The 24,307-nt window shown below is 49.1% G+C and overlaps 1 protein-coding gene and 10 non-coding genes across 11 annotated transcripts; all 11 read left to right on the forward strand.

Annotated features, from left to right (window-relative positions):
* Positions 1 to 3,645: 3,645 nt before the first annotated feature.
* TRNAV-CAC (transfer RNA valine (anticodon CAC)) lies at positions 3,646 to 3,718 on the forward strand. Its single transcript has one exon. It is a non-coding gene; the product is annotated as a tRNA-Val (tRNA).
* Positions 3,719 to 3,821: 103 nt separating this feature from the next.
* TRNAV-CAC (transfer RNA valine (anticodon CAC)) lies at positions 3,822 to 3,894 on the forward strand. Its single transcript has one exon. It is a non-coding gene; the product is annotated as a tRNA-Val (tRNA).
* A 158-nt stretch (positions 3,895 to 4,052) lies between these two features.
* On the forward strand, positions 4,053 to 8,769 carry LOC149371199 (uncharacterized). The gene has a single exon (XM_089564913.1). It carries the CDS (start codon positions 4,053 to 4,055, stop codon positions 5,292 to 5,294), a length of 1,242 nt encoding a protein of 413 aa, XP_089421039.1. The 3' UTR covers positions 5,295 to 8,769.
* A 55-nt stretch (positions 8,770 to 8,824) lies between these two features.
* Positions 8,825 to 8,897, forward strand: TRNAV-CAC (transfer RNA valine (anticodon CAC)). The gene has a single exon. It is a non-coding gene; the product is annotated as a tRNA-Val (tRNA).
* Positions 8,898 to 9,002: 105 nt separating this feature from the next.
* TRNAV-CAC (transfer RNA valine (anticodon CAC)) lies at positions 9,003 to 9,075 on the forward strand. The gene has a single exon. It is a non-coding gene; the product is annotated as a tRNA-Val (tRNA).
* A 102-nt stretch (positions 9,076 to 9,177) lies between these two features.
* Positions 9,178 to 9,250, forward strand: TRNAV-CAC (transfer RNA valine (anticodon CAC)). Its single transcript has one exon. It is a non-coding gene; the product is annotated as a tRNA-Val (tRNA).
* A 5,302-nt stretch (positions 9,251 to 14,552) lies between these two features.
* On the forward strand, positions 14,553 to 14,625 carry TRNAV-CAC (transfer RNA valine (anticodon CAC)). Its single transcript has one exon. It is a non-coding gene; the product is annotated as a tRNA-Val (tRNA).
* Positions 14,626 to 21,521: 6,896 nt separating this feature from the next.
* TRNAV-CAC (transfer RNA valine (anticodon CAC)) lies at positions 21,522 to 21,594 on the forward strand. Its single transcript has one exon. It is a non-coding gene; the product is annotated as a tRNA-Val (tRNA).
* A 102-nt stretch (positions 21,595 to 21,696) lies between these two features.
* On the forward strand, positions 21,697 to 21,769 carry TRNAV-CAC (transfer RNA valine (anticodon CAC)). The gene has a single exon. It is a non-coding gene; the product is annotated as a tRNA-Val (tRNA).
* Positions 21,770 to 21,867: 98 nt separating this feature from the next.
* TRNAV-CAC (transfer RNA valine (anticodon CAC)) lies at positions 21,868 to 21,940 on the forward strand. The gene has a single exon. It is a non-coding gene; the product is annotated as a tRNA-Val (tRNA).
* Positions 21,941 to 22,031: 91 nt separating this feature from the next.
* On the forward strand, positions 22,032 to 22,104 carry TRNAV-CAC (transfer RNA valine (anticodon CAC)). The gene has a single exon. It is a non-coding gene; the product is annotated as a tRNA-Val (tRNA).
* The last annotated feature ends 2,203 nt before the right edge of the window (positions 22,105 to 24,307 follow it).

Below are 24,307 nucleotides of genomic sequence, written 5' to 3' on the forward strand. Positions count from 1 at the left end.
AGGAAGAAGTTCAGACGGCAATAGATGACCTCCCATCTGGGAAATCTCCTGGGCCAGATGGGCTGAATGCTGCCTTCTATAAATACTTTAAAACCAAGCTGCTCAGTTCTTATTGAACGTTATAACTGAAGCCTATGATCGAAAAAAGGTCCCGATGTCGTTCACTACTTCACACATTGTGCTTATTTCCAAGTCTGATGACATAGAAAAACGAATGCTGGTGGGTTCCTATAGACCTATCAGTCTCACCAACGTCGATTACAAGGTATACATGAAGGTTCTATCAAAAAGGCTGCAGAGCGTAATCGACAAGTTAGTTGGGCCACACCAGACCTGTGGCATCAGAGGACGCAGCATAGCCACAAATATACAGGTGCCCCAAAAGTAATACGGAGCACGCGAGCGGTGGCCGAAATGGAAAAAACTGCATGCCAGCGCGCTCTATTAGCAGATGCGCGGCAAAGAGCGAAGGGGCGTCGGCACATCCGGCTGACCCATCTCGATAACGTGATGCTCGCGTTATCGCCGCCACGAGTGAAGTTGCTCTGCTACCATCAGTGCTCGCCAGAGGCGCTTTCAATACATCATGCAAGCGTTTGTTGTTTGTCCGCGCCGTGTAGGAAGTGGCGTTCGGCAGGTTGGTTGCAGTTTTTGCTTTTTCAGGAATGCCACCGTTTTCAGCCTGCGAGACCGCCGTGGTTCGCTCTTCGCTTCGCGGTGCGTTTGTCACCGTGAAAACTGAGCAAACTTCACGAAGGACACAAAAAGGGAAGACGAGACACAGACGCTGATATAACCATGGAACGTCTTACCCTGATCGTCTTCCCTTTCTGCGTTCGTCATGAAGTTCGCGGTGCTTTTATCGTAATGAACAAGCTCATGTTTTGCTCGTCGAGTTTGTGCGCGAGCTGTAGATGCTTCGTCCGTCGGTTTGGCAAGTGTGATCAACTTTTTCTTCGTTCAAGGAAGTGCATGAAAAAAAGAATAACATTCATGTGTTGCCTTCGATGTTTTCGTTATAAAGATAGGGGCACAACAGTATAGCAACTGAACTAATTATCGATCACTTCCGTTGGCCCAAATTTGACTTCTTACAATGGAGGAAAAAAAGAAAAACAAAAAACGAGCTTGTCTCTAATTTAGTCCTCCCCTATCGCTATATTTTGCAAACATGCAAAGGAGAAAATGGCAACAGGGTGGAGGCGATTAAAAAAAAACAACTTCCAAAGGCACTTTTCATGCAAACTTAAAGTTTAATGACAGGTGAAGCTCCCGCTCATGTTAATGACATCGACCATGCGTCGAGGAAGGGGCTGGTATAATGAGTCGACGTATCCGGGTTGCTCTCGAAGGTTGTCCAGTGTAAGAAAGTGAATTTGTGTGGAAGAAAATGGTCTTGAATTATTATCCCACTTGCTATGCCGTTGAGCACCTATCTTTATCAAAGACAGCACATGGATGCTATTGTTTTTATTTTTTGTTTGGCATGCGTTCCCTAGAGCGAAGCAAAGTTGTCACCGCATTTGCCAAAACGTTGCTCGAGTGCTTATACTCATCAGCGCACAAACTCGCCGCCATGTGTGGCACAGACTTCGGCTGCTCCACAGACGAAGATAGTGCAGGTCCTGACGAAGCATAAAGCGCACGGTGCCGATGGCAAACATTTCTGCACGGCCCAGACGAACAACACACCATGAGGTATTGAAAGCGCCCCAGGCGGGCAGGGATGGTAGCAGCGCAGCTTCGCTCGTTGAGGCGATAACACGAGCATCAAGTTATCGAGATGGGTCAGCCGGATGTGCCGACGCTCCTTCGCTCTTTGCCGCGCATCTGCTGATAGAGCGCGCTGGCATGCAGTTTTTTCCATTTCTGCCACCGCTCGCGTGCTCCGTATTACTTTTGGGGCACCTGTACATGTGGCAAGAACAGTACTGGAATGTGTTGATGCGCTTGGAAGTCAGGTTGCTATGATACAGCTAGACTTGGCAAAAGCGTTCGATCGCGTTTCGCACGACTTTCTTTTCTGCATCCTAGAGCATTCAAACCTTAGTAGTGTAATCGTAGATGGGGTGAAAATGGCTTACGCAAACTGTACGACGCGTATCATAGTTAATGGCGAACTTACTGACAGCCTCACTGTCCGCTCGTCGGTGAGGCAAGGGTGCCCGCTCTCTGCGCTGCTTTTTGCAATGTATCTCGAGCCGTTATGCCTTACCATTCTCAATAGTGAATATGTCACGGGTTTCAAGCTGCAGTCTACGCATGTCAAACTCCTTGCATACGCGGACGACATAGCAGCCTTTTGCACGAACAGAGACAGCATTCTTGAAGTTCAGAGAGTTGTTGAAAAGTTCTGTGGTCAGACTGGATGTGAGGTCAACTGGGAGAAAAGCTCTGGATTTTGGCACGGTGATTGGGACGTTACACCGGATTCTTTTTCACGACTGCAGTGGTCTCGCTTGCCAACGCGCTACCTTGGTGTGCCCCTGAACTGTTATCGCGATCACAGCTCACACTGGAGTGAAGAGACGTCAAGGGCGAGAGAGAAAGCGGACGCGTGGCAAGGAAGGCAGCTGTCAATCTTTTCGCGCGCCTATGTCTGCAATGTGTTTCTGATCTCGAAGATATGGCACGTAATGAATGTGCTTTGTGCATCGAGAGCCGCTATTCAAAAAATTCACCGTGTGTTTGCTGTTTTTCTTTGGTCGTCGACCTGGGAGAAAACCAGGCGAACAAACTTGTTTCTTCCAGTCAAAAAAGGAGGCGTTGGACTGGTTCATTTGTTTTTGCGACAAGTTGTATCACGCTTTATTTTCCTGCGCGACCAAAATGACATCTTTTTGCGAACTGTGATGCAAGCACGGCTGCAAAGACTGCTCCCCAGAATCGTAGTGTCGTCCGGCGAAAGCATGTGTGGCGCTGTGACGGGATATTTGCGTGAGGTCGTGCTCTCTTAAAAGTTGTTAGAAGTTCGATTTTCCCCGGACTACTTGTACAATGTATGCAAGAAAAAGCTGTACAGAGACCTGGTTGACACCATGATGCCATGAGGCCCAGGGCAGGATATTTTAAAACGTGTGAAGAAGATGCCAGTTAGGCCGGCAGTGAAAACGTTCTTTTTCAAGTTGCACAGTAATACACTGCCCGTAAAAACTTGGCTTCATGAAAAAGGACTCTTTGTCCCTTGGACAACCGACTGCTTGTTATGTAAGAAGCCAGAAACTATCGAACACGTGTTTTTAGGTTGCCGGGACGCAGTATTTCATTGGGACGTCCTACAGAGAACTATAAAAAAAGAACTCCCACTGGACCCTTATGGCATCCGCTTTTTACCAGTGGATCGCGCAGATGTACCTTATGACTTATTCATGCTCCTTGGCCTCCACAGCTTGTGGAAAACGCGAATGCAAGTAAGGCACGCGGGTATCAATATTCTCAGTGTACGTGAAAACTTCATTGAAAGTGCTGTTTGCCTACGGGAATGTTTCCGGGAACAACCTGACCCACCTCATTGGGTAACACTTCTGGATGACTTGGTCAAGCTGAAGAAATTTTAACCTTACTCGCTTCAGCTGAAGTGCAGCAGAAGCGATATTTTAAATGAGCCTTTGTGTTGTGTCGTTTTCGGAAATAAAGAAAAAAAAAGTTTCCGTGGTGTAACGGTTATCACGTGCGCCTCACACGCGCGAGGTCCCCGGTTCGATCCCGGGCGGAAACATTATTTTTTATTTTTTTTTATTTTTTCGCATTCCCAGAGGAAGATTTTTGGCAGTCGCGGACGCAACCTCCAGAACAAACAAGAAATTCCTGCTCTCAATCCCGTTTCCGTGGTGTAGCGGTTATCACGTGCGCCTCACACGCGCAAGGTCCCCGGTTCGATCCCGGGCGGAAACATTGTTTTTGATTTTTTTTATTTGTTCGCATTCCTAGCAGTAGTATTCTTGGCAGTCGCGGGCGCAACCTCCAGAACAAACAAGAAATCCCTGCTCTCAAACCCGTTTCCGTGGTGTAGCATTCTACTTCCGGCCACGCCAGTCAACGGTCGCAGAATCATGTGCTCCAGTGGAGCGGCGATAGCGGCCCTTGCTGGCCGCGGAAACAGGTCCGACATGGAAGCCGATAAGGATTACGAGATTATTTTGCTGAACCTGCCAACAGGACGTGTTGTTCTCAACACCGTGTTTTTGCACGGCGACGTGCGAGCGCGGCCTTACAAGGTCGAAGATTTTCGTGACGCCCTCGCCCAAGCGGGTGCGCTCCCCGACGTAGTGGCGTTGGGGGCGTACCAAATCAACCATGTTTGGGCGGTGACTCTCAACAGCGCTGAAGCAACAAAGCGATTGGCGGCTTTCAAGGAGCTTCCAGTTAAAGGACGCCGGTGTCTTATATTCGACCCCGAGGACCAGGTGCTGAAACTGCGGCTACACTGGATGCTGCACGGCGTCGCCGACGAAGATATCCGGACTGCGTTTGCAGCCTTCGGGAACGTGACAGAGGTAACCCGTGAGCGTTGGCGTGTGCAAGGTGTGAAAGAAAAGGGCTCCACCACAAGGATAGTGCTGCTCAAGCTGAAGCCTGGAATGAAAGCGGACGACCTCCCCCACCAGATACGAGTCGCCGGTGAGCTGGCCCTTGTGGTCGTGCCTGGGCGGCCCATGCAGTGTCTGCGTTGTCAGGGCAGCGGACATGTCCGACGTGAATGCAAGGTACCTCGCTGCTCACGCTGCCGACGTTTCGGACATTCCGAAGATGGGTGTGTCCGCACATACGCTGCCGCAACGGTGCCAGCGCTCAGAGAGGAGACACCGGAAGACATTATGGACGTCGTCGAGGCTGAGGAGGCAGCCAAAGGGACCGATGGTGTGGAAAGCTCTGCGGTGGCCCCCAGCGTGACAACTCCGACGACCACGGAAAAGGAGGCGGGCGAGGGCGTGGACAAGACACAGGCACTGCCATCCGTTGTTTCGGAGGCGCCTGTGAGCGAGGAAGCGCCCCTTCAAGGGACAAGTGCTCCGGCAACATCGGCGGCTGAGAACACGAATGCGGAAAACGGCGGCCGGTCAACGAGCGCTGGCAGTGCGCCGAAGCGCCCGCACGCCGACGCTGGTGACGGTGCGGATAAGCAGGCCCCTGGCAACGCCGAGGAACCACCTACGAAAACTGTGCAGGGACGACGACCTTCCTTCAGACCGCAACCTAACATCGCGACGGGCCGGAGGGCAGCCGAAAAGCCGCCCTCGCAGCACGTCGAGCCTGATAATTACGATGGCGGCGGGACTTCTGGAAGAGCCTAGCGACGTGCTAGGCGCGAAAGGTAAGCACCATGCTCCCAGCGTCCTTCTAAAGTACGAAAATGGCGATGCAACAGTCACTGAGCGTAGCAACGCTTAACGTCCGTGGGTTTGCATCGAAAAGAAAGCAAAGTCAAGTATACCGTATTTTAACGGACCAGGACGTGGACGTGTTGGCGGTTCAGGAAACCAAAATAGAAGGGGAAGAGGACACGGGGAGCATGGTGCAGCGTTTCACGTCGAGGTACGATGTGGCTGTTAGTCACGCGGTTGGCACATCGGCCGGGTGCCTTCTGTTCGTTAAGAAGTTGCCAGGACTGACAGTGCAGGAAGTGATTTCATGTATGCAGGGTCGCTTTATTGTGTGTGACTTCGTTTTTCATAACAGTGAATGGCGCGTTCTTTGTGTTTATGCACCGAATGCGGCTGATGAAAGGTTAAATTTTTTCGTGAGCATCCAGCGATATTTAAATAGTGGGCGACAACTCGTCGTTATGGGCAAGTAGCCGCGCCTTTAGAGACGCAAGCACGGATGTTTTGTCGCAGCTAGTTGGCGAATTTGCTCTAGATGATGTAGCGGAGTGTTTGGAGGGAGCGCGCAGCGTGAAATACACACACTTCCAAGGTTCCAGTCATGCCAGGCTCGACCGTATTTATTTATCGTTGGATGCGATTCCGAAATGCCAAAATTATGTCGTTATGCCAGTGTCTTTTTCGGATCACTGTCTTGTGAAATGTACCATCGGCCCTAGAAACCGAAGGAAAAATTTGTGTGGGGACTGTGGAAGCTAAACTCCAAACTCTTAGAAGATGAAGCTTTAGTTAGAACAACAGCCGTGCACCACCATTGGAGAGCAGTGGGAATGGTGCAAACAAGGAATTAAGATGAAAGCTATAGAAAGAGCCAGTTGTATTCGACATGATGAAAAGCGAGAAGAAGCATGTTTAAGGGCGACACTAAATCAGTTAATAGCGCACGAGTGCAAAGATCCAGGGGTCTATAATGAGGATATCAGAAAACTGAAAAAGAAAATTGAGTTATTGGAAGAGGATCGTTATCGAGGAGCGCTCGTTCGCGCCAGGGCCGAAAGATGCGCACCAGGCGAGACGCCCACTAAACGGGCTCTCGGTCTCGAGAAAGCGCATGCTCGTCGAAACGACATAGAAGAAATAGAGTGGAACGGCAACCTCGTGACAGATAAAGACGGCATTGCACGTGCGTTTTACGAATACTATCAGCAACTGTTTGCATTTCGCGACATGAACATGGACAGGTTTAAGCGCGTGTTTCTTTCTTCCTTGCCACGACTATAAATGCTGACACCACAGAAAGGTTGGAGCGGCCGATTTCCGAACATGAAGTTGAGCGTGCCATTGATAATCTAAATCCAGGAAAGTCGCCAGGGCCTGATGGCTTGAGCGCGGCTTTTTATAAAGCATTTAAAAAGGTGTTGTCCCCATTGTTAGCTGCAGTATTTAACGAAGGCTACGATCTTAACTTGTTGCCGCCTTCTTTTGCGTCGTCACGTACTGTACTAATCCCCAAAACAGAACAAACTGAGAAATTGAGATTGGTGACGTCATACAGGCCAATAGCCCTGACAAATGTTGATTACAAAATACTAATGAAAGTACTAGCAGCCAGATTACAGACCGTTATTAAGGAGATTGTTGGGCCTCACCAGACTTGCGGCATCAAGGGAAGGGCCATTGCTACGAACATACATAAGGTCAGATGCGTACTGGAGTGTTGTGACGCAACATGCGGTAGCGTCGCGGTTCTACAGCTCGACCTTGAAAAAGCATTTGATTGTGTTTCACATGGTGCCTTGTTTGCAGTTCTAGATTACATTAATGTGGGTTCTGTTATCAGTGGGGGCGTGGCCTTGGCGTACCGAAACTGCACTACAAGATTAATTGTCAACAAGGAACTTGATGCACCCGTAAATGTGCGACGTTCGGTGCGTCTGGGTTGCCCCCTCAGCCCGCTTCTGTTCTGCATTTATATTGAAACTTTGTGCTTGTCAATCCTTGAGAATGAAGATGTACAGGGCTTCCAACTCCACATGACGGAGGTCAAACTTTTGGCGTATGCCGATGACGTAGCCGTCTTCTGTGCGAACAGAGAGAGCGTTAGCGTGGCAGTCGATGCCGTGAAAGATTTCAGCACGACAACTGGAAGTCCGGTGAATTGGGGAAAGTGTCTAGGGTTTTGGCACGGAGAGTGGCCATCGACGCCTTGCACGTTTGCCAACGTGGCTTGGGTCACAACACCGGTTAAGTATTTGGGTGTGCCTTTAGACTGTTATGAAGACAGTGAGCCATTTTGGCGCGACCAAGCCCAAGAAATACGTGAGAAAGCTGACAAATGGAGCGGTGTGCCGCTGTCTATCTTTGCACGCGCAACGGTCTGTAATCTGTTTTTTGTGGCCAAGTTGTGGTATGTAATGCAAACGCTTCACTGTTCCAGGTTAAACATTCAGAGGCTGCATCGGGTATTTGCCGCTTTTGTTTGGGCGTCGAATTGGGAAAGGTGTAGACGGGATAACTTGTTTCGGAGTGTCAAAGACGGGGGTCTTGGGCTAGCACACTTATTCGCACGACAGCTCGTAAACAGATTCCTTTTCTTCCGCGACGTCACTGCTCCATTTCTGCGCACTGTTTGCCAAGTAAGGCTCGTGTGGGCGTTGCCAAATTTTGTTGTTGCCACAGAAAGTATGCCAGGGCGCCTCTTTGGGTTTTTAAGAGAGGTCGTAAACAGTGTCAGAATTTTGACAACTCGTTTTTCGGTTGAATATTTGTGCTCAGTCAATAGGAAAAAATTGTATAAGGATGTATGCGATGACTTTTTCTCCGTTCCTGTGTACAGAGCCTTGTACAGCGGCTATCCGGGTCAAGATGTATTGAAGCGGGTAAAAAGGATGCCAGTTTCCCCCGGAGTAAAAACGTTTTTCTTTAAGCTGCATACTGGAACGTTATCGGTAAAAACATTTCTTGAGGACAGGGGCTTTTTTCTGCCATGGGGGTCACTTTGTTTAATGCAAACAGCCTGAGACAATAGATCATGTTTTTCTACACTGTTGGGAGGGGGTTTATTTTTGGGACGTGCTGCAAAGAACACTTAAAAAAGACTTGCCGTTAGATACACGTAGCATCAGGTTCCTGTCAACAGATAACGAAGATGGCGTACCTTTCGATACCGTCATGTTAATCGGTCTGCACAGCCTCTGGCGGTCCCGGATGGCTGGGTTTCATTTAGACCCCGATGCTCGCCCTGCAAGGCTCTACTTTCGTGAAAGTATGCATGCCTTTGTTCAAATGCACAAATTGAAGCCTACAGTTCCCGAATGGCTGCCAAGATTAGAACCCTTGATCCATTTGAGAGAATTTCAACACGACAACGTCATCCCACCTAAGGATGACAGCTTACTTATTACTACCATTTCTACGTGAACATTTGGCTGTGAGCTGGCTGATTTGTTCCGTGTACAATTTTGTAATGTGTCAGTGTCCGGTAATAAAGAAAAAAAAAAGTTTCCGTGGTGTAGCGGTTATCACGTGCGCCTCACACGCGCGAGGTCCCCGGTTCGATCCCGGGCGGAAACATTGTTTTTGATTTTTTTTTTATTTTTTCGCATTCCTAGCAGTAGTATTCTTGGCAGTCGCGGACGCAACCTCCAGAACAAACAAGAAATCCCTGCTCTCAATCCCGATTCCGTGGTGTAGCGGTTATCACGTGCGCCTCACACGCGCAAGGTCCCCGGTTCGATCCCGGGCGGAAACATTGATTTTGTTTTTTTTATTTGTTCGCATTTCCAGGGGAAGAATTTTTGTCAGTCGCGTACGCAACCTCCAGAACAAATAAGAAATCCCTGTTCTCATTCCCGTTTCCGTAGTGTAGCGGTTATCACGTGCGCCTCACACGCGCAAGGTCCCCGGTTCGATCCCGGGCGGAAACATTGTTTTTGATTTTTTTTTATTTGTTCGCATTTCCAGGGGAAGAATTTTTGTCAGTCGCGTACGCAACCTCCAGAGCAAACAAGAAATCCCTGTTCTCATTCCCGTTTCCGTGGTGTTTCGTTCTGTTTCCGGCCACGCCAGTGAACGGTCGCAGAATCATGAGCTCTGGTGGAGCGGCGATAGCGGCCCTTGCTGGCCGCGGAAGCAGGTCCGACATTGAAGCAGATAAGGATTGCGAGATTATTTTGCCTACTCTGCCAACAGGACGTGTTGTTCTCAACACGGTGTTTTTGCACGGCGACGTGCGAGCGCGTCCTTACAAGGTCGAAGACTTTCGTGACGCCCTCGCCCAAGCGCGTGCGCTCCCCGACGTTGTGGCGTTGGGGGCGTACCAAATCAACCATGTTTGGGCGGTGACTCTCAACAGCGCTGAAGCAACGAAGCGATTGGCGGCTTTCAAGGAGCTTCCAGTTAAAGGACGCCGGTGTCTTATATTCGACCCAGAGGACCACGTGCTGAAACTGCGGCTACACTGGATGCTGCATGGCGTCGCCGACGAAGATATCCGGACTGCGTTTGCGGACTTCGGGAACGTGACGGAGGTAACCCGTGAGCGTTGGCGAGTGCAAGGAGTGAAAGAAAAGGGCTACACCACAAGGTTAGTTCTGCTCAAGCTGAAGCCTGGAATGAAGGCGGACGACCTCCCCCACCAGATAAGAGTCGCCGGCGAGCTTGCCCTTGTGGTCGTGCCTGGGCGGCCCATGGAGTGTTTGCGTTGTCAGGGAAGCGCACATGTCCGACGTGACTGCAAGATACCTCGCTGCTCACGCTGCCGACGCTTCGGACATTCGGAAGATGGGTGTGTCCGCACATACGCTGCCGCAACGGTGCCAGCGCTTAGAGAGGAGGCGGACGTCGAGATGGGGCGGACGTCGAGGAGTTATCGTCGGCGGGAGGCAGACAAGCAGCGCATTTGCCAACGGCAACTCAGCCTCAACTGCAAACTACGCAGAAACCTGTCGTTGTGGCAAGCGCCGCGGAACAGCAATAACCGCCTGCCCAGGACGTCGTGGCTACGCCGAAAGGCGTGGAAAAAAAGCAGCCTGAACCGCACGTGAGCGACGACCACACCACGGCAGAGAAGCCGGACACGTCCCGTGAATCAGCGAGTCCCGCAGCCGGGAAGCGGACGCATGAAAACACCACCAGCATGCTGCAGCAGCGGGACGAAAGCGGCGGGGACGAGCCGCCGCAGAAAACGCCAGGTAGGCTGGCGTCGTTCAAGCCGCGACCGAATATTCCGGTTGACTCTCGGCAGGCGGGTAAACCGCCTCCGTAGCTTTGTGTTGCCTTCGTCATAATGGGAACGGGGGGATTTCTAAGCTCTATGGCTGTGTCGATGTGCCGTTTTCTTTTCGTGTCGAGGCAAGGTGCTGTTGGCACCAAGGTTCTTCCTGCAGGCCCCAGTGTATATTTTGTTGGCAGACTTGCGGTGTGTATATGGGCACAGAGACCTGGAGAGCGAGAATTTTTTCCGGAGATGGGCACCATTCCATTGTGTTACCATGGCTCTTAATCTCGGGGAAATGCTACGCGTAGCAACGTTAAATGTCCGGGGGCTGGGTGCAAGAAGGCGACAGAGTCAGCTAAGCCGCCTTCTTCTTGATGAAGAATTACACTTAGTTGCCGTTCAAGAGACGAAAATCGAAAGCCAAGAACTGACCGACCGAATGATGTCCAATTTCCGTACGCATTTCGATGTATGCGTTTGTCATGCGAATGGTGGATCAGGTGGTTGCGCCCTATTCATCCGTAATAACTTGGGGATCTGTGTACAGTCAGTGTTATCATGCCAAAGTGGTCGCCTTTTAGTTGTTGATTTTGCTGTTTATGATTTATCTTTCGTGTCATTTGTGTCTATGCACCCAACGTTGAGACCGAGCGTCGATCTTTCTTTGAACGTGTTGAAGCCTACCTTAACTGTCACAAAGTGTTGATATTGTTGGGCGACTTTAATTGCGTATGTACAATGGATGATCGCGCTAAACGCACACGAGTTCGGGACAAGAGCGCAGAAGTATTAAGTGCCCTGGTGCGTGATTATGATTTAGAAAACATTGGTAGCGTATTGACGAATGGTACACGTCCTCAGTACGCCCATTTTCAGCGTGACAGCCACGCGAGATTAGACAGATTATACGCATCACCCGAACTGGTTTCTTCATGTGCAGCATATGAAGTGCAACCAGTCCAGTTCAGTGACCACTGCTTCGTAACTGCAACGTTTGGAAGAAGGCAAAACAAAAGTCGCTTCAACTGGAACCTCTGGAAGTTTAACGTGAAGCTTTTGGAAGATGATGCATTTGTTAGCGCAGTAACGGAAGAATTAGAGAAGTTGCTCACACTGGAGCCAAACCAGTTCGGAGTTGAATGGGTAGAGTTTAAACAGAGAGTTAAAATAATAGCCATCGAAAGAAGCAGCATTATTAAGTTCAACCAGAAACAAAACGAAACAAAACTTCGCCAGGAACTAGAATTTTTGATAAGCATGGAAAACATTCAGCCCGGTAAATGTACTGAACAAATAAGGCGGGTGAAAACACAGCTCGAAACTATAGACACAGAAAGATACAAAGCGGCAATTGTACGAGCAAGATCCGAGAAGCTGTGGGCGGGAGAAACGCCAACAAAGCGCGCACTATCTGACGAAAAAAGATACGCATGTCGGAAAGAAATCCGGCAGCTTGCCAACGGAAACGAGATCACGACTGACCAAAAGGTTATCAAGACAGTGATGGCCGAGCATTTTCGGAACTTGATAGGTCACCCACGTGATACGAAAGACAGCTTCCAGAAAGAATTTCTTTCGTTTATGCCACAGCTGGACGAAGAAGTACACACGCAACTGGAAGAACCGATAACCGTCAGTGAAATAGAACGCGCAATAGATGACCTGTCCCTTGGTAAAGCACCCGGGCCTGACGGCCTAGGAGCTGCCTTTTATAAAGCTTTCAACTGTTCTGTTGCTCAGATTTTGCACAATGTCATCACTGAGGCATACGACAAAAAGCGAGTTCCTTTATCATTCACAACGTCACACGTCGTGCTGATACCAAAGAGTGACGGTGAAGCAAAACGTCTCTTGCCAGGGTCTTATCGCCCGATAACCCTTGTCAATGTGGACTACAAAATATTTATGAAGGTTTTAGTGACACTTCAGCGCGTTATAACAAAGTTGGTAGGGCCGCATGAGACTTGCGGCATCAAAGGCCGAAGCATTGCAACAAACGTGCATGTCGCGCGAACGGTCCTCGAGTGTTGTGACGCTTTTCGCGAGCGCGTTGCGATGATGCAGCTTGATCTGGCCAAAGCCTTCGACCGTGTCTCGCACGAGGCTCTGCTCTGCATTTTAGAGCATTCTAACGTAGGCTGCGTTATCACTGAAGGCGTCAGAATGGCGTACACTGACTGCTCAACGCGAATCATCGTAAACGGGGAACTGACAGACAGCCTGAGCGTTCGCTCGTCGGTGAGGCAGGGATGCCCTCTTTCGCCCTTGCTGTTCGCGGCTTACCTTGAGCCGCTATGTTTGGCAATTGCAAACAATGAACACATAACAGGATATAGAGTACGTGAGGCAGAAATAAAAATCTTACGCGGATGATATCGCCGTATTATGCGCAAACAAAGAAAGCATTAAAGAAGCCACAGCTGTTGTTGAACAATTTTGCGAATACACCGGAGCCCAGATAAATTGGGACAAAAGTTATGGATTTTGGCATGGAGACTGGGACGCCACGCCGGAGCAATTTTGTCGCCTTCATTGGTCAACAGTTCCTAAACCACACCTCGGTGCGCCCCTCGAGTGTTATCGTGATCCTGAACAATACTGGACCGATCAAACAACGAAGGCAAAAGAAAAGGCTGATGCATGGCAGGGAAGACAGCTGTCAATGTTTTCCCGTGCGACTGCCTCCAATGTCTTCCTAATTTCAAAAATATGGTATGTGATGAACGTGTTGTGTGCATCGCGAACGAGCATACAAAAAATCCATCGTGTCCTCGCTATTTTCATTTGGTCCTCGACCTGGGAGAGATCTAGCCGAACTAATTTGTTTATCTCAGTCAAATGTGGTGGGCTAGGTCTGGTTCACTTGTTTTTGCGGCAAGTCGTGTCACGATTTCTTTTCTTAAGGGATCAAAATGACCCCTTTCTCCGCACCGTGATGCAGGTGAGGCTACGTAGACTTCTCCCAAGATTCATTGTGACGTCATGTGAGAACACATGTGGCGCTGTGACTGGTTATCTGCGCGAAGTAGTGCTCGCTTTCAGGTTGTTAAACGTGCGGTTTTCACAGGAGTACTTGTGTAGTGTTAGTAGGAAGAAACTGTATAAGGACCTTGTTCACACCATGCTACCTGTACCGTTATACCGTTTACCACACCGTGGGCGCCCTGGACAAAACGTACTCAAAAGAGTAAAGAAAATGCCAATATTACCTTCAGTTAAAACCTTTTTCTTTAAGCTACATACCAACACACTTCCAGTTAAGACCTGGCTTCAGGAAAAAGGCATCTTCATACCGTGGTCAACAAACTGCTTTTTATGCAAAAAGTCCGAAACCATAGAGCACGTATTCCTAGACTGCTGGGACCCGATTTTCCATTGCCGCCGCGGTGGCTCAGCGGTTATGGTGCTCGGCTGCTGACCCAAAAGACGCGGGTTCGATCCCAGCCGCGGCGGCTAGAATTTCTTTGGAGGAGAAATTCTAGAGGCCCGTGTACTGTGCGATTTCAGTGCACGTTAAAGAACCCCAGGCGGTCGAAATTTCCGGAGCCCTCCACTACGGCGTCTCTCATAGCCTTAGTCGCTTTGGGACGTTAAACCCCATAAACCAAACCAAACCGATTTTCCATTGGGACGTACTCCAGCGCACATTAAAGAAACAGTTGCCTCTTGACCCATATGGAATACGATTCCTGCCGGTAGACGCTTCGGACGATATACCGTACGATCTTATCATGGTCCTGGGCCTCCACGCGCTGTGGAAAACGAGAATGCAGTTTGAGCATGCCGAACCTGTCGTGAGTTCGTTCTGTCAGAGACCACTTTATCGAAAGTATCGTATGTCTCAGAGAAGTTTATCGAGCGCTCCCTGATCCACCAGAATGGATCGCTTGTCTGGATGCATTGGTGTCTCTGAAAAAATTTTATTGTCATGTTAGCCCAAGTGTGGCTGATATGTTTTACGCCTTGTACCCTTTCATTTTGACTATAATCCTGGCAATAAAGAAAAAAAAATTTCCGTGGTGTCGCGGTTATCACGTGCGCCCCACACGCGCAAGGTCCCCGGTTCGATCCCGGGCGGAAACATTATTTTTTTTTTATTTCTTCGCATTCCCAGGTGAATAATTTTTGGCAGTCGCCGACGCAGCCTCCAGAACAAACAAGAAATCCCTGCCTCCATTCCCGTTTTCGTGGTGTGATTCCATTTCCGGCCACCGAGCGTGACGGACGTGTGTGTCATGGGCTCCGTAGGAGCGGCTTCAGCGGCCCAGCAGGGCCGCGGTAACAGGAATATTGCTTCAGACAATGATTACCAAGTTGTTTTGCCTAGTTTGCCAACAGGGCGTTTTGTTTTGAACACCGTTTTTCTACACTGTGATGTTAGGGCCCGCCCGTATCGGGCAGAAGATTTTCGCGATGCGCTCGCCGGGTTATCGCTCCTGCCGGAAGTGATTGCCCTCGGAGCCTACCGCATGAGCCATGTGTGGGCGGTGACTTTCAAGGACGAAGATGCGGTGAAAAAGATTGTCGGCATGGGTGAGCTGCTGGTGAAAAAGTGCCGCTGTATCGTAATTGATCCTGCCAACCAGGATGCTCGCATGAAAGTGCATTGGTTGCTGCACAGCGTGCCCGACGACGACGTACGGTTTGCCTTCGAGCCGTACGGGAAGGTCACAGACGTCGGCCGAGAGTGGTGGCGGGTGCATGGCCTAGCAGATAAGGGCTCAACTACCAGACTGGTCACCTTGAAGTTGAAGCCGGGCGTAAAGCTAGACGACCTGCCGCACCAGGTGAGCGTCGCCGGAGAGTTGGCCCTCGTGGTCGTGCCAGGCAGGGCTCCGCTCTGCCTTCGGTGCCGTGGCACGGGCCACATTCGTCGCGACTGCCGCATCCCTAAGTGCAGTGCGTGCCGACGCTTTGGTCTTGAGAGCAGCCAGTGCGAGCGGACGTATGCCAGCGTAACAGGACTGACAACCACCGACGACGCCTCAAACCTGCTCATGGACGAGGCGGACATGGAGGATGCAGAATCGGTGGCAAGTGCAAGAATTAACGGAGGTAGCCGAAAATACAGCGATTCCACTGCCGCAGCAGGAGCAACCCGGAACCGAAGCGGTTACTGCAGAGCAGCAACAACCGCCTCCGCAGGATTCTTCGACAGCTCCGAGCGCCGAGCTGAAAACCTCAGTTGATTATGAAGCGGCTCCCAACACCTCAGAACCCGAGGTTATGGACACCCTTAGCGCTTCAGCCAGCCTGCTGGCGGGGAAACGACCACACGACAAGACCCTTAGCGTTGGGACGAAGGAGGACGGCGGGGGCGGAGACGAGCCACCCACTAAAGCCCCAGGTATGCGGAGGTCTACCTTGAAGCCGCGACCGACCATTCCGGTTGATTCGCGGCAGGCGGGTAAACCGCCCCCGTAAATTTAGTTTGTCTAGCTAAGGTGGGTTGGGAGGGGTTTCCGTAAACGCCATGGCCCTCATCCTGAGCGGTTCGTTTTTCGTGTTCGGGCTTGGAAAGAGGTGCCAAGTTTACTTGGAGTGTCCTTTTTTGTTGGTTACAGTTTTATTTTTTTTCCTGGCCTTCGACGCGCTTATCGCCACAGTATCATGAGCACCGACCCTTGGGCTAGTGTAATGGGCACCATTCTACCGTGTAGCCATGGCGGTTAATATCGAAAGAGCGCTACGGCGGGTAGCGACGTTAAACGTACGGGGCCTTGGAGCAAGACGACGACAATGTCAGCTTAGTCGCCTTCTCTTAGATAATGACTTACATATAGTAGGAGTCCAAGAGACAAAAATTGAGAGCCAGGAGCTCACCGACCGAATGGTGTCCAATTTTCGTGCTCATTTCGATGTGTGTATTTCTCACGCGATTGGTGGATCAGGTGGTTGCGCCATATTCATACGCAACAACTTTGGAATCTGCGTGCAGTCAGTATTTTCATGTGACAGTGGACGCCTCTTAATCGCTGATATCGTCTTTGGCGAATTGGAGTGTCGCGTCATCTGTGTATACGCGCCGAATATTGACATGGAACGGCGGGCATTCTTTGAAAGCCTTGAGGCGTACCTAAATTGTCAGAAAGTGATAATACTGCTAGGCGATTTTAACTGTGTTTGTAATGTTGATGACCGCGCAAAACATTCGCGTGTTCGTGACAAGAGTGCAGAATTTCTTAATACACTTGTGCACGAATATGACCTTGAAGATATTGGTAGCGTTTTCGCCAGCGGTACTCGTCCGCAGTTTACACACTTCCAGAAAGACAGCCATGCAAGGTTAGACAGATTATATGTCTCTGCCGAATTGATACCCTTGTGTAGCGAGTACGAAGTGAAACCCATCGCATACAGCGATCACTGCTTGGTAACGGCCGCCTTTGGAAAAACGCAGAGAAAACGAATCTTTAGCTGGGACTTGTGGAAAATGAATGCGCAGCTGTTGGATGACGAAGCTTTTGTCGACGCTGTAACGAAAGAACTGGAAAATTTGACTGCAAGCGAGCCAGAAAGTTACGCCATTCGTTGGGAAGATTTTAAGCAGAAAGTAAAAACAATGGCTATTGAAAGAAGTAGTGTCATTCGACGCAATCAGAAAGAGGCAGAGACAAAGCTTCGCCAGCAACTGCAGTTCTTTGTTAGTATGGAGAATGTCGAACCTGGTCTGTGTGTTAGAGGAATAAAGGAAGTGAAAACTCAACTTGAACGGATAGATTCGGAGAAGTACAAGGCGGCAGTAGTGAGATCAAGGTCCGAGAAGCTGTGGGCGGGAGAAATGCCAACCAAGTGGGCTCTCTCAGATGAAAAAAGATACGCATGTCAAAAAGAAATCCGCCAACTAGCTATAGGTGAAAACATCACGTCTAACAGAAATGAAATTAAGCAAGCGATTGCACTTTAAAGCAATTCTAAGCCATCCACGGGACCTTAAAGATTGTTTCCAAAAAGAATTCCTTCCGTTGATGTCAAAGCTTGACGAAGAAGTAAGGACACAGCTAGAACAACCAATCACACCAAGTGAGATAGAATGCGCAATAAATGAGCTGGCAGTCGGGAAAGCACCTGGGCCGGATGGCTTAGGGGCCATTTTCTATAAAACCTTCCGGTCTGAGGTTGCCCAAGTTCTTTATCACGTTGTTAGCGAAGCGTATGACCGGAAAAGACTACCCTTGTCCTTCACAACCTCGCATATCGTTCTAATCCCGAAGAGTGCTGATGCTCAGAAACGTTTGTTGCCAGGGTCATATCGCCCAATGACTCTTGCAAACGTCGACTATAAAATATTCACCAAAGTTCTAGCAAAGCGACTGCAAGGCGTTATTAAGAAGTTGGTTGGACCACACCAGACTTGTGACATTAAAGGCCGCACTATCGCGACGAATGTGCACGTGGCTCGGAGCGTGCTCGAGTGTTGCGATGCGCTGGGCGATCACGTCGCGATGATGCAGCTTGACCTGGCAAAAGCCTTCGACCGTGTCTCGCACAAGGCATTGCTCTGCATACTTGAACACACGAATGTGGGCAGTGTGATTACGGAAGGCGTCACGATGGCGTACAAAAAATGTACAACGCGTATTATTGTTAACGGTGAGCTCACTGATAGCTTGTGCGTGCCCTCGTCGATGAGACAGGGATGCCCCCTTTCACCACTGCTGTTTGCCGCTTATCTTGAGCCACTCTGTCTGGCGATGGAACATAATGCGCGCATAACAGGTTACAGACTACAGGCTGCCGAAGTCAAAATTCTGGCGTACGCGGATGACATCGCGGTGTTCTGCGCCAGCAAAGATAGCATTAGAGAGGCAACTAATGTCGTCGAAAAGTTTTGTGAGGCGACTGGAGCCCAGATAAACTGGAATAAAAGTCATGGCTTCTGGCATGGCGATTGGGTGGACACACCAGAAGCCTTTTGTCGGCTCACCTGGTCAATGGTGCCGACGCAGTACCTTGGTGTGCCTCTCGGAAATTATCGCGACCCTGAACCATACTGGAGGGATCAAGCCTTGATGGCTAAAGAAAAGGCGAACGGGTGGCAAGGCAAGCAACTGTCGATGTTTTCTAGAGCCACTGTCTGCAACCTTTTTTTGATATCAAAAATCTGGTACGTCATGAATGTGTTGTGTGCGGCGAGGATGAGCATTCAAAAAATGCACCGGGTTTTTGCTATTTTTATTTGGGCCTCGACTTGGGAGCGGTCCAGTCGAACAAATTTGTTTTTGTCTGTACAGAAAGGAGGTTTTGGCCTGGTTCACTTGTTTCTGCGACAAATTGTGGCACGCTTTGTTTTTTTACGGGATCAGAATGATATCTTTCTGCGCACAGTTATACAAGTAAGAGTGTATAGACTTCTGCCTGGATTCGTAGTCTCGTCTGTTCAAAATATGTGCGGAAGGGTGACTGGATACCTGCATGAAGTTGTCTTATCGTATAGGCTCCCAAGCAACCACCGATATCCTTCGGACGGCCGACAGAGGTCTGTTTCGGATGTTCTGTACGTCCGCTGAATATCCGCAAACAGCCGGTAGACGTCCGTCGGCTGTCCGAAAGGTGGCCAAAGGTATACGGTTCGCCCGCCGACGGACGTCCAGTTGAGTACATCCATTGGCGGATCTTTCTCGAATATTCGCATATATGGTGCATGCGTGCTTTTTTCACTCAGCGCAATGCAATAAAACCAAAAACAATTTGATGCATAGCACGCATATTTTATTGTGGTTGATGATACATCAGCAGAGCAATGGGTTACATTCGGAAAATTTCTTAAATGTGACTCTTCAAATGTAGCAAGCTTCGGACACACATCCGTAATCTTCCCACCCACAGGATTTCTGAAATAAAAAAGAACGCGGCAAACATCAGTCATGTGAAACAAATGGCACAATGCAGTAGCCCAAGTAAAAACATTGGAACCAATTAATAGAAGTGTTTAATGCTGCAAGTATAACAGACAATGCACTTTAACAAACACCTCAATAAATATAATGCAATAACAGCTCTCACTTTTCCACACCATATTTGACAATGTATCTGTTCTTTATTTATTCTCATGGGCCTTAGGGCACTAACCTGCGCAGCACTGTACGCGACTGTGCACAGAAAGCCGCAAAGCTTCCGTTGCGAACCACTGCGACCTCACGTGCTTCCTATGGTCTGCCTTTCGCGCGTTGTCACTCTTTATATAGGCACAGTGAACATAGCGATGCCTTAAAAATTAACAAGATGCGAAAACACTCCGTCCCGCAACTTTGAAGAGGAGTGGGAATTAGTCGCGCGAGTTGAGGGCTCCCGCAGCTCCCGAAAGTGTGAGAACAGCACACACTTGGGGAAGCCATCTCCTCGCGCTTACTGCTCCCACTGTCCTGTGAACGAATGTTATATGAGCATGCTGCATTGTCCTAGAAGCAAAGTTCCAAGAAGTGTACTGGATACATACCTTCGTAGGCAATCACATGTGCACTAAGCCTTCTTTACACCAAGGTCGACGCAGTACGGGATTCCGGTGCTCCAGAAGAGCTTCAGGCGCTTCCCGTATCTTTCGAATTGCTTAAGTTACATACAACTTTCGTCCGCAGACCGAACAAAGCCACACATTATAATAACAGAGCTATAAAGATCTGCGCGACAACACTACGCGACATATCAACAACAGCGCTACGGAGCCGTACTGATGGATTGGATTGGTCTGACCGCGAACTGACATCTATGATGATGGTGATAGCAGAATGCACGGGAGTTTTGATGCGTACGAATGGTTTCAATGGCAAGTTTAGCTAGCAAAACAGTGGACATGTCGCGCAACTCCTCTAATTTGGAGAAGTTTTATAAATATAAAACTAGTCATTGAGTTCTTGCAAAATTCTGCAACACCTGCTTCTCCTCGTAGATAAATTTAGCTCGTTGGCGGCTCTTGCACTGCAGGTAGGAGTGGAATCGTACCAATTTACAAACGTCTTCGCGTCAAACCCTCCAACTGATGCAAATAAAACAGTATACATACACGAAAGACTCGAATTTTCTGTGAAATAAAAAACGTCCATACTCATGGCCTGGGAAAATACTCGACCTTACATCCTTCGGACGTCCACCTCGTCTCTCATGCGGATATACAAAAGTGGACACTGTCCGTACGTCCGGCGGATGTACGAATACGGATATCCGAAATCGGATTGTGTTCGTACGTCCGATGGACGTCCGATCTCGACAAAGGACGTTCGGATCTAGCTCGTACGTCCGACGGATATCTGTGGTTGCTTGGGCTGTTGAATGCACGTTTTTCCCAGCAGTACCTGTCAACCGTTACAAAGAAAAAACTCTACAGTGACCTTGTAGATGTCATGCTCCCTGTACCTTTGTACCGTTCTCCACATCGCGGTGGCCCAGGACAGGACGTCCTAAAAAGAGTGAAGAAAATGCCCATACTACCCTCCGCCAAATCGTTCTTTTTCAAGTTACATACAAACACCCTCCCAGTTCAGACCTGGCTTCACGATAAAGGACTCTTCATTCCCTGGAACACTGACTGCTTTTTATGCAAGAAACTCGAAACAATAGAACACGTATTTCTAGACTGCTGGGACCCGATCTTTCATTGGGATGTACTCCAAAGAACTTAAAAAAAACAGTTACCCCTGGATCCGTACGGCATACGTTTCTTGCCTGTGAATACCTCAGAGGAAATACCTTATGACCTCCTTATGGTCCTGGGCCTCCACGCGGTGTGGAAAACACGAATCCAGTTCGAACACGCGGACTTGGTTGTTCGCCCGGTTCGTGAACATTTCATTGAGAGCGTTGTGCGCTTAAGAAATGTGTACAGCGCACTGCCTGATCCACCACAATGGATAACTGTACTAGATGGATTAATGTCGCTCAAAAAAATTTTAAAGTCGTGTCGGCCGAAGTGTGGCCGCCATGTTTTATTTCTTGTAACCTCTTGATTTGCACGTCACAATCGGCAATAAAGAAAAAAAAAAGTTTCCGTGGTGTAGCGGTTATCACGTGCGCCTCACACGCGCAAAGTCCCCGGTTCGATCCCGGGCGGAGACATTGTTTTTGTTTTTTTGATTTTTTCGCATTCCAAATGGAAAAATGTTTGGCAGTCGCGGACGCAGCCTCCAGAACAAACAAGAAATCCCTGCTTCCATTCCCGTTTCCGTGGTGTAGCGGTTATCACGTGCGCCTCACACGCGCAAGGTCCCCGGTTCGATCCCGGGCGGAAACATTATTTTTCTTTTATTTCTTCGCATTCCCAGGTGGATAATTTTTGGCAGTCGCCGACGCAGCCTCCAGAACAAACAAGAAATCCCTGCCTCCATTCCCGTTTCCGTGGTGTAGCGGTTATCACGTGCGCCTCACACGCGCAAGGTCCCCGGTTCGATCCCGGGCGGAAACATTGTTTTTTTTTTCGCATTCCCAATGAAAAAATGTTTGGCAGTCGCGGACGCAGCCTCCAGAACAAACAAGAAATCCCTGCTTCCATTCCCGTTTCCGTGGTGTAGCGGTTATCACGTGCGCCTCACACGCGCAAGGTCCCCGGTTCGATCCCGGGCGGAAACATTGTTTTTGATTTTTTCGCATTCTTTTTTTTTCTTTATTGCCTGGCTTTGGCGCATGACATTGCACAACAAAATACACATAACGCTATATACATACGACGCTGTCGTGGGCAGCCAGCACGAGACTGGCTTCGTCAGCTTAAAATTCCCGCAGCATACACAACGGCTCTATTCTTGAGAGCCACTCGGGAGGCTCCGCAGCTGCTTTTTGGATTGCAAGAAACCAGTCCATGCTTTCCCGAAAATAAATTCGGGCCGGTCGTGCGTCTTTGTCACAATGGTAGCCTGCCATTCTGGAGCGCCGTATACAGTGGAGGCCCAAGAGCATTATGAGATCAAAAGGTGCCCCATCCTCATTATCAGTGCTTAAATAGCGAATTCCGTGTGCGTCAAGTGGTAGCTCTTTCTTTATGGTCCTTTGTAACACGTCCCAAAAATAAACCCCTTCCCAGCAATGCAAAAAAACATGGTCTATTGTTTCAGGCTGTTTACAAATTAAGCAGTTCGATCCCCACGGTAAAAATAAATCCTTTCCCTCTAGAAACTTTTTAACTGGTAACGTCCCGGTGTGTAACTTAAAAAAGAAAGTCTTTACTCCTGGTGGCACCTGCATTTTTTTCACCCTTTTTAAAACATCCCCTCCTGGGCCTCCACTGTACAAGGCCCTGTACATAGGCTCTGGGAAAACAATATCACAAAGATCATTGTACAACTTTTTCCTTTTACTTTTCCACAAATTATCGGTGGAAAAACGTGATGAAAGAAACCGAACGCTTGCTACAATCTCTTTGTAGTAACCAAAAGTTCCACCAGAGAGCTCTTCTGTGGATACCACAAACTCCGGCAGCAATCGTCGCAGCTTCACTTGGCACACGGTGCGCAAGAACGGGTCTGTGACGTCGCGAAAAAACAAAAAACGGTTCACCAGCTGCCTTAAAAAGAGGTGCCCTAGCCCTAGCTCCCCGTCTTTTACCCGCCGGAACAGGTTCGTTCTGCTACAACGTTCCCATTCGGACGCCCATATGAAAACTGCAAAAATCCTGTGTAGCTTCTAAACGTTCACACGCGAGCAATGCAAAACCTGCATCACATACCAGAGTTTTCTAATAAAAAAAGATTGCAGACTGTAGCTCTGGCGAAAATTGAAAGGCTGGTGCCTTTCCATTTCCCAGCTCGGTCACGTGTGTCTTTAGTTTGCTCTTTCCAATACTCCTCGCTATCGCGATAAGCATCGAGCGGAACGCCCAAATACTTGCCCGGGGTAGTCGCCCACGGTACGTTGGCGAAATGGACCGGGTGGGATGGCCACCATCCATGCCAGAGCCCAAGGCAGTTGGACCAGTTAACCCCGCTACCTGTGACTTCGCTGAACGCGCGTACACACCCGATAGCTTCACTTACGCTCCCCTGATCAACCGTAAATACTGCAACGTCATCTGCATAGGCCAGCAGCTTAACTTCAGCTGCTTGTAACCTAAAGCCATTAATACTATTGTTTTCTATGATTTTCATGCACAGCATATTGATGTAAATACAAAACAAGAGAGGGCTGAGGGGGCAGCCCTGACGCACCGAACACTGCACGCTAATGGGGGCCCCCAGACTCTTGTTAACAATCAGTCTTGTCGTGCAGTTTCGATACGCCAGGGCTACACCCTTACGGATAACTGAACCGACGTTCACATGGTCTAAAACGGTAAACAAAATTTCATGGGAAACACAATCAAATGCCTTTTCGAGATCAATCTGAAGCATCGCTACTCGCCCATTGATGTCGTCACAGCTTTCAAGCACACTGCGCGCTTTGTGAATGTTTGAAAAAATTGAGCGCCCTTTGATTCCACATGTCTGGTGGGGTCCAACAATATCCGATATCACTGTCTGCAGTCTTCGCGCCAATACCTTCATAAAAATTTTGTAGTCCACATTAGTGAGTGCTATGGGTCGATACACTGCAACCAATTGTAATTTCTCTATATCATCCGTTTTAGGTATGAGCACTGTATGGGAGATCCGAAAAGACGGAGGCAATACGTTTATTTCATAGGCTTCATTGAACATTGTACACAGCACTGGGGCAGTTCGTGCTTAAATTCGTTATAAAATGCCGCACTGAATCCATCTGGTCCTGGTGATTTTCCTAGGTTTAACTGATCTATCGCGTGCTCTACCTCGCTGTGAGTTATTGCTAGTTCCATTATCTT

The sequence above is a fragment of the Amblyomma mixtum genome, chromosome 1 (assembly GCF_055824585.1).
Source record: "Amblyomma mixtum isolate Tamu chromosome 1, ASM5582458v1, whole genome shotgun sequence".
Taxonomy (NCBI): Eukaryota; Metazoa; Arthropoda; class Arachnida; order Ixodida; family Ixodidae; genus Amblyomma; species Amblyomma mixtum.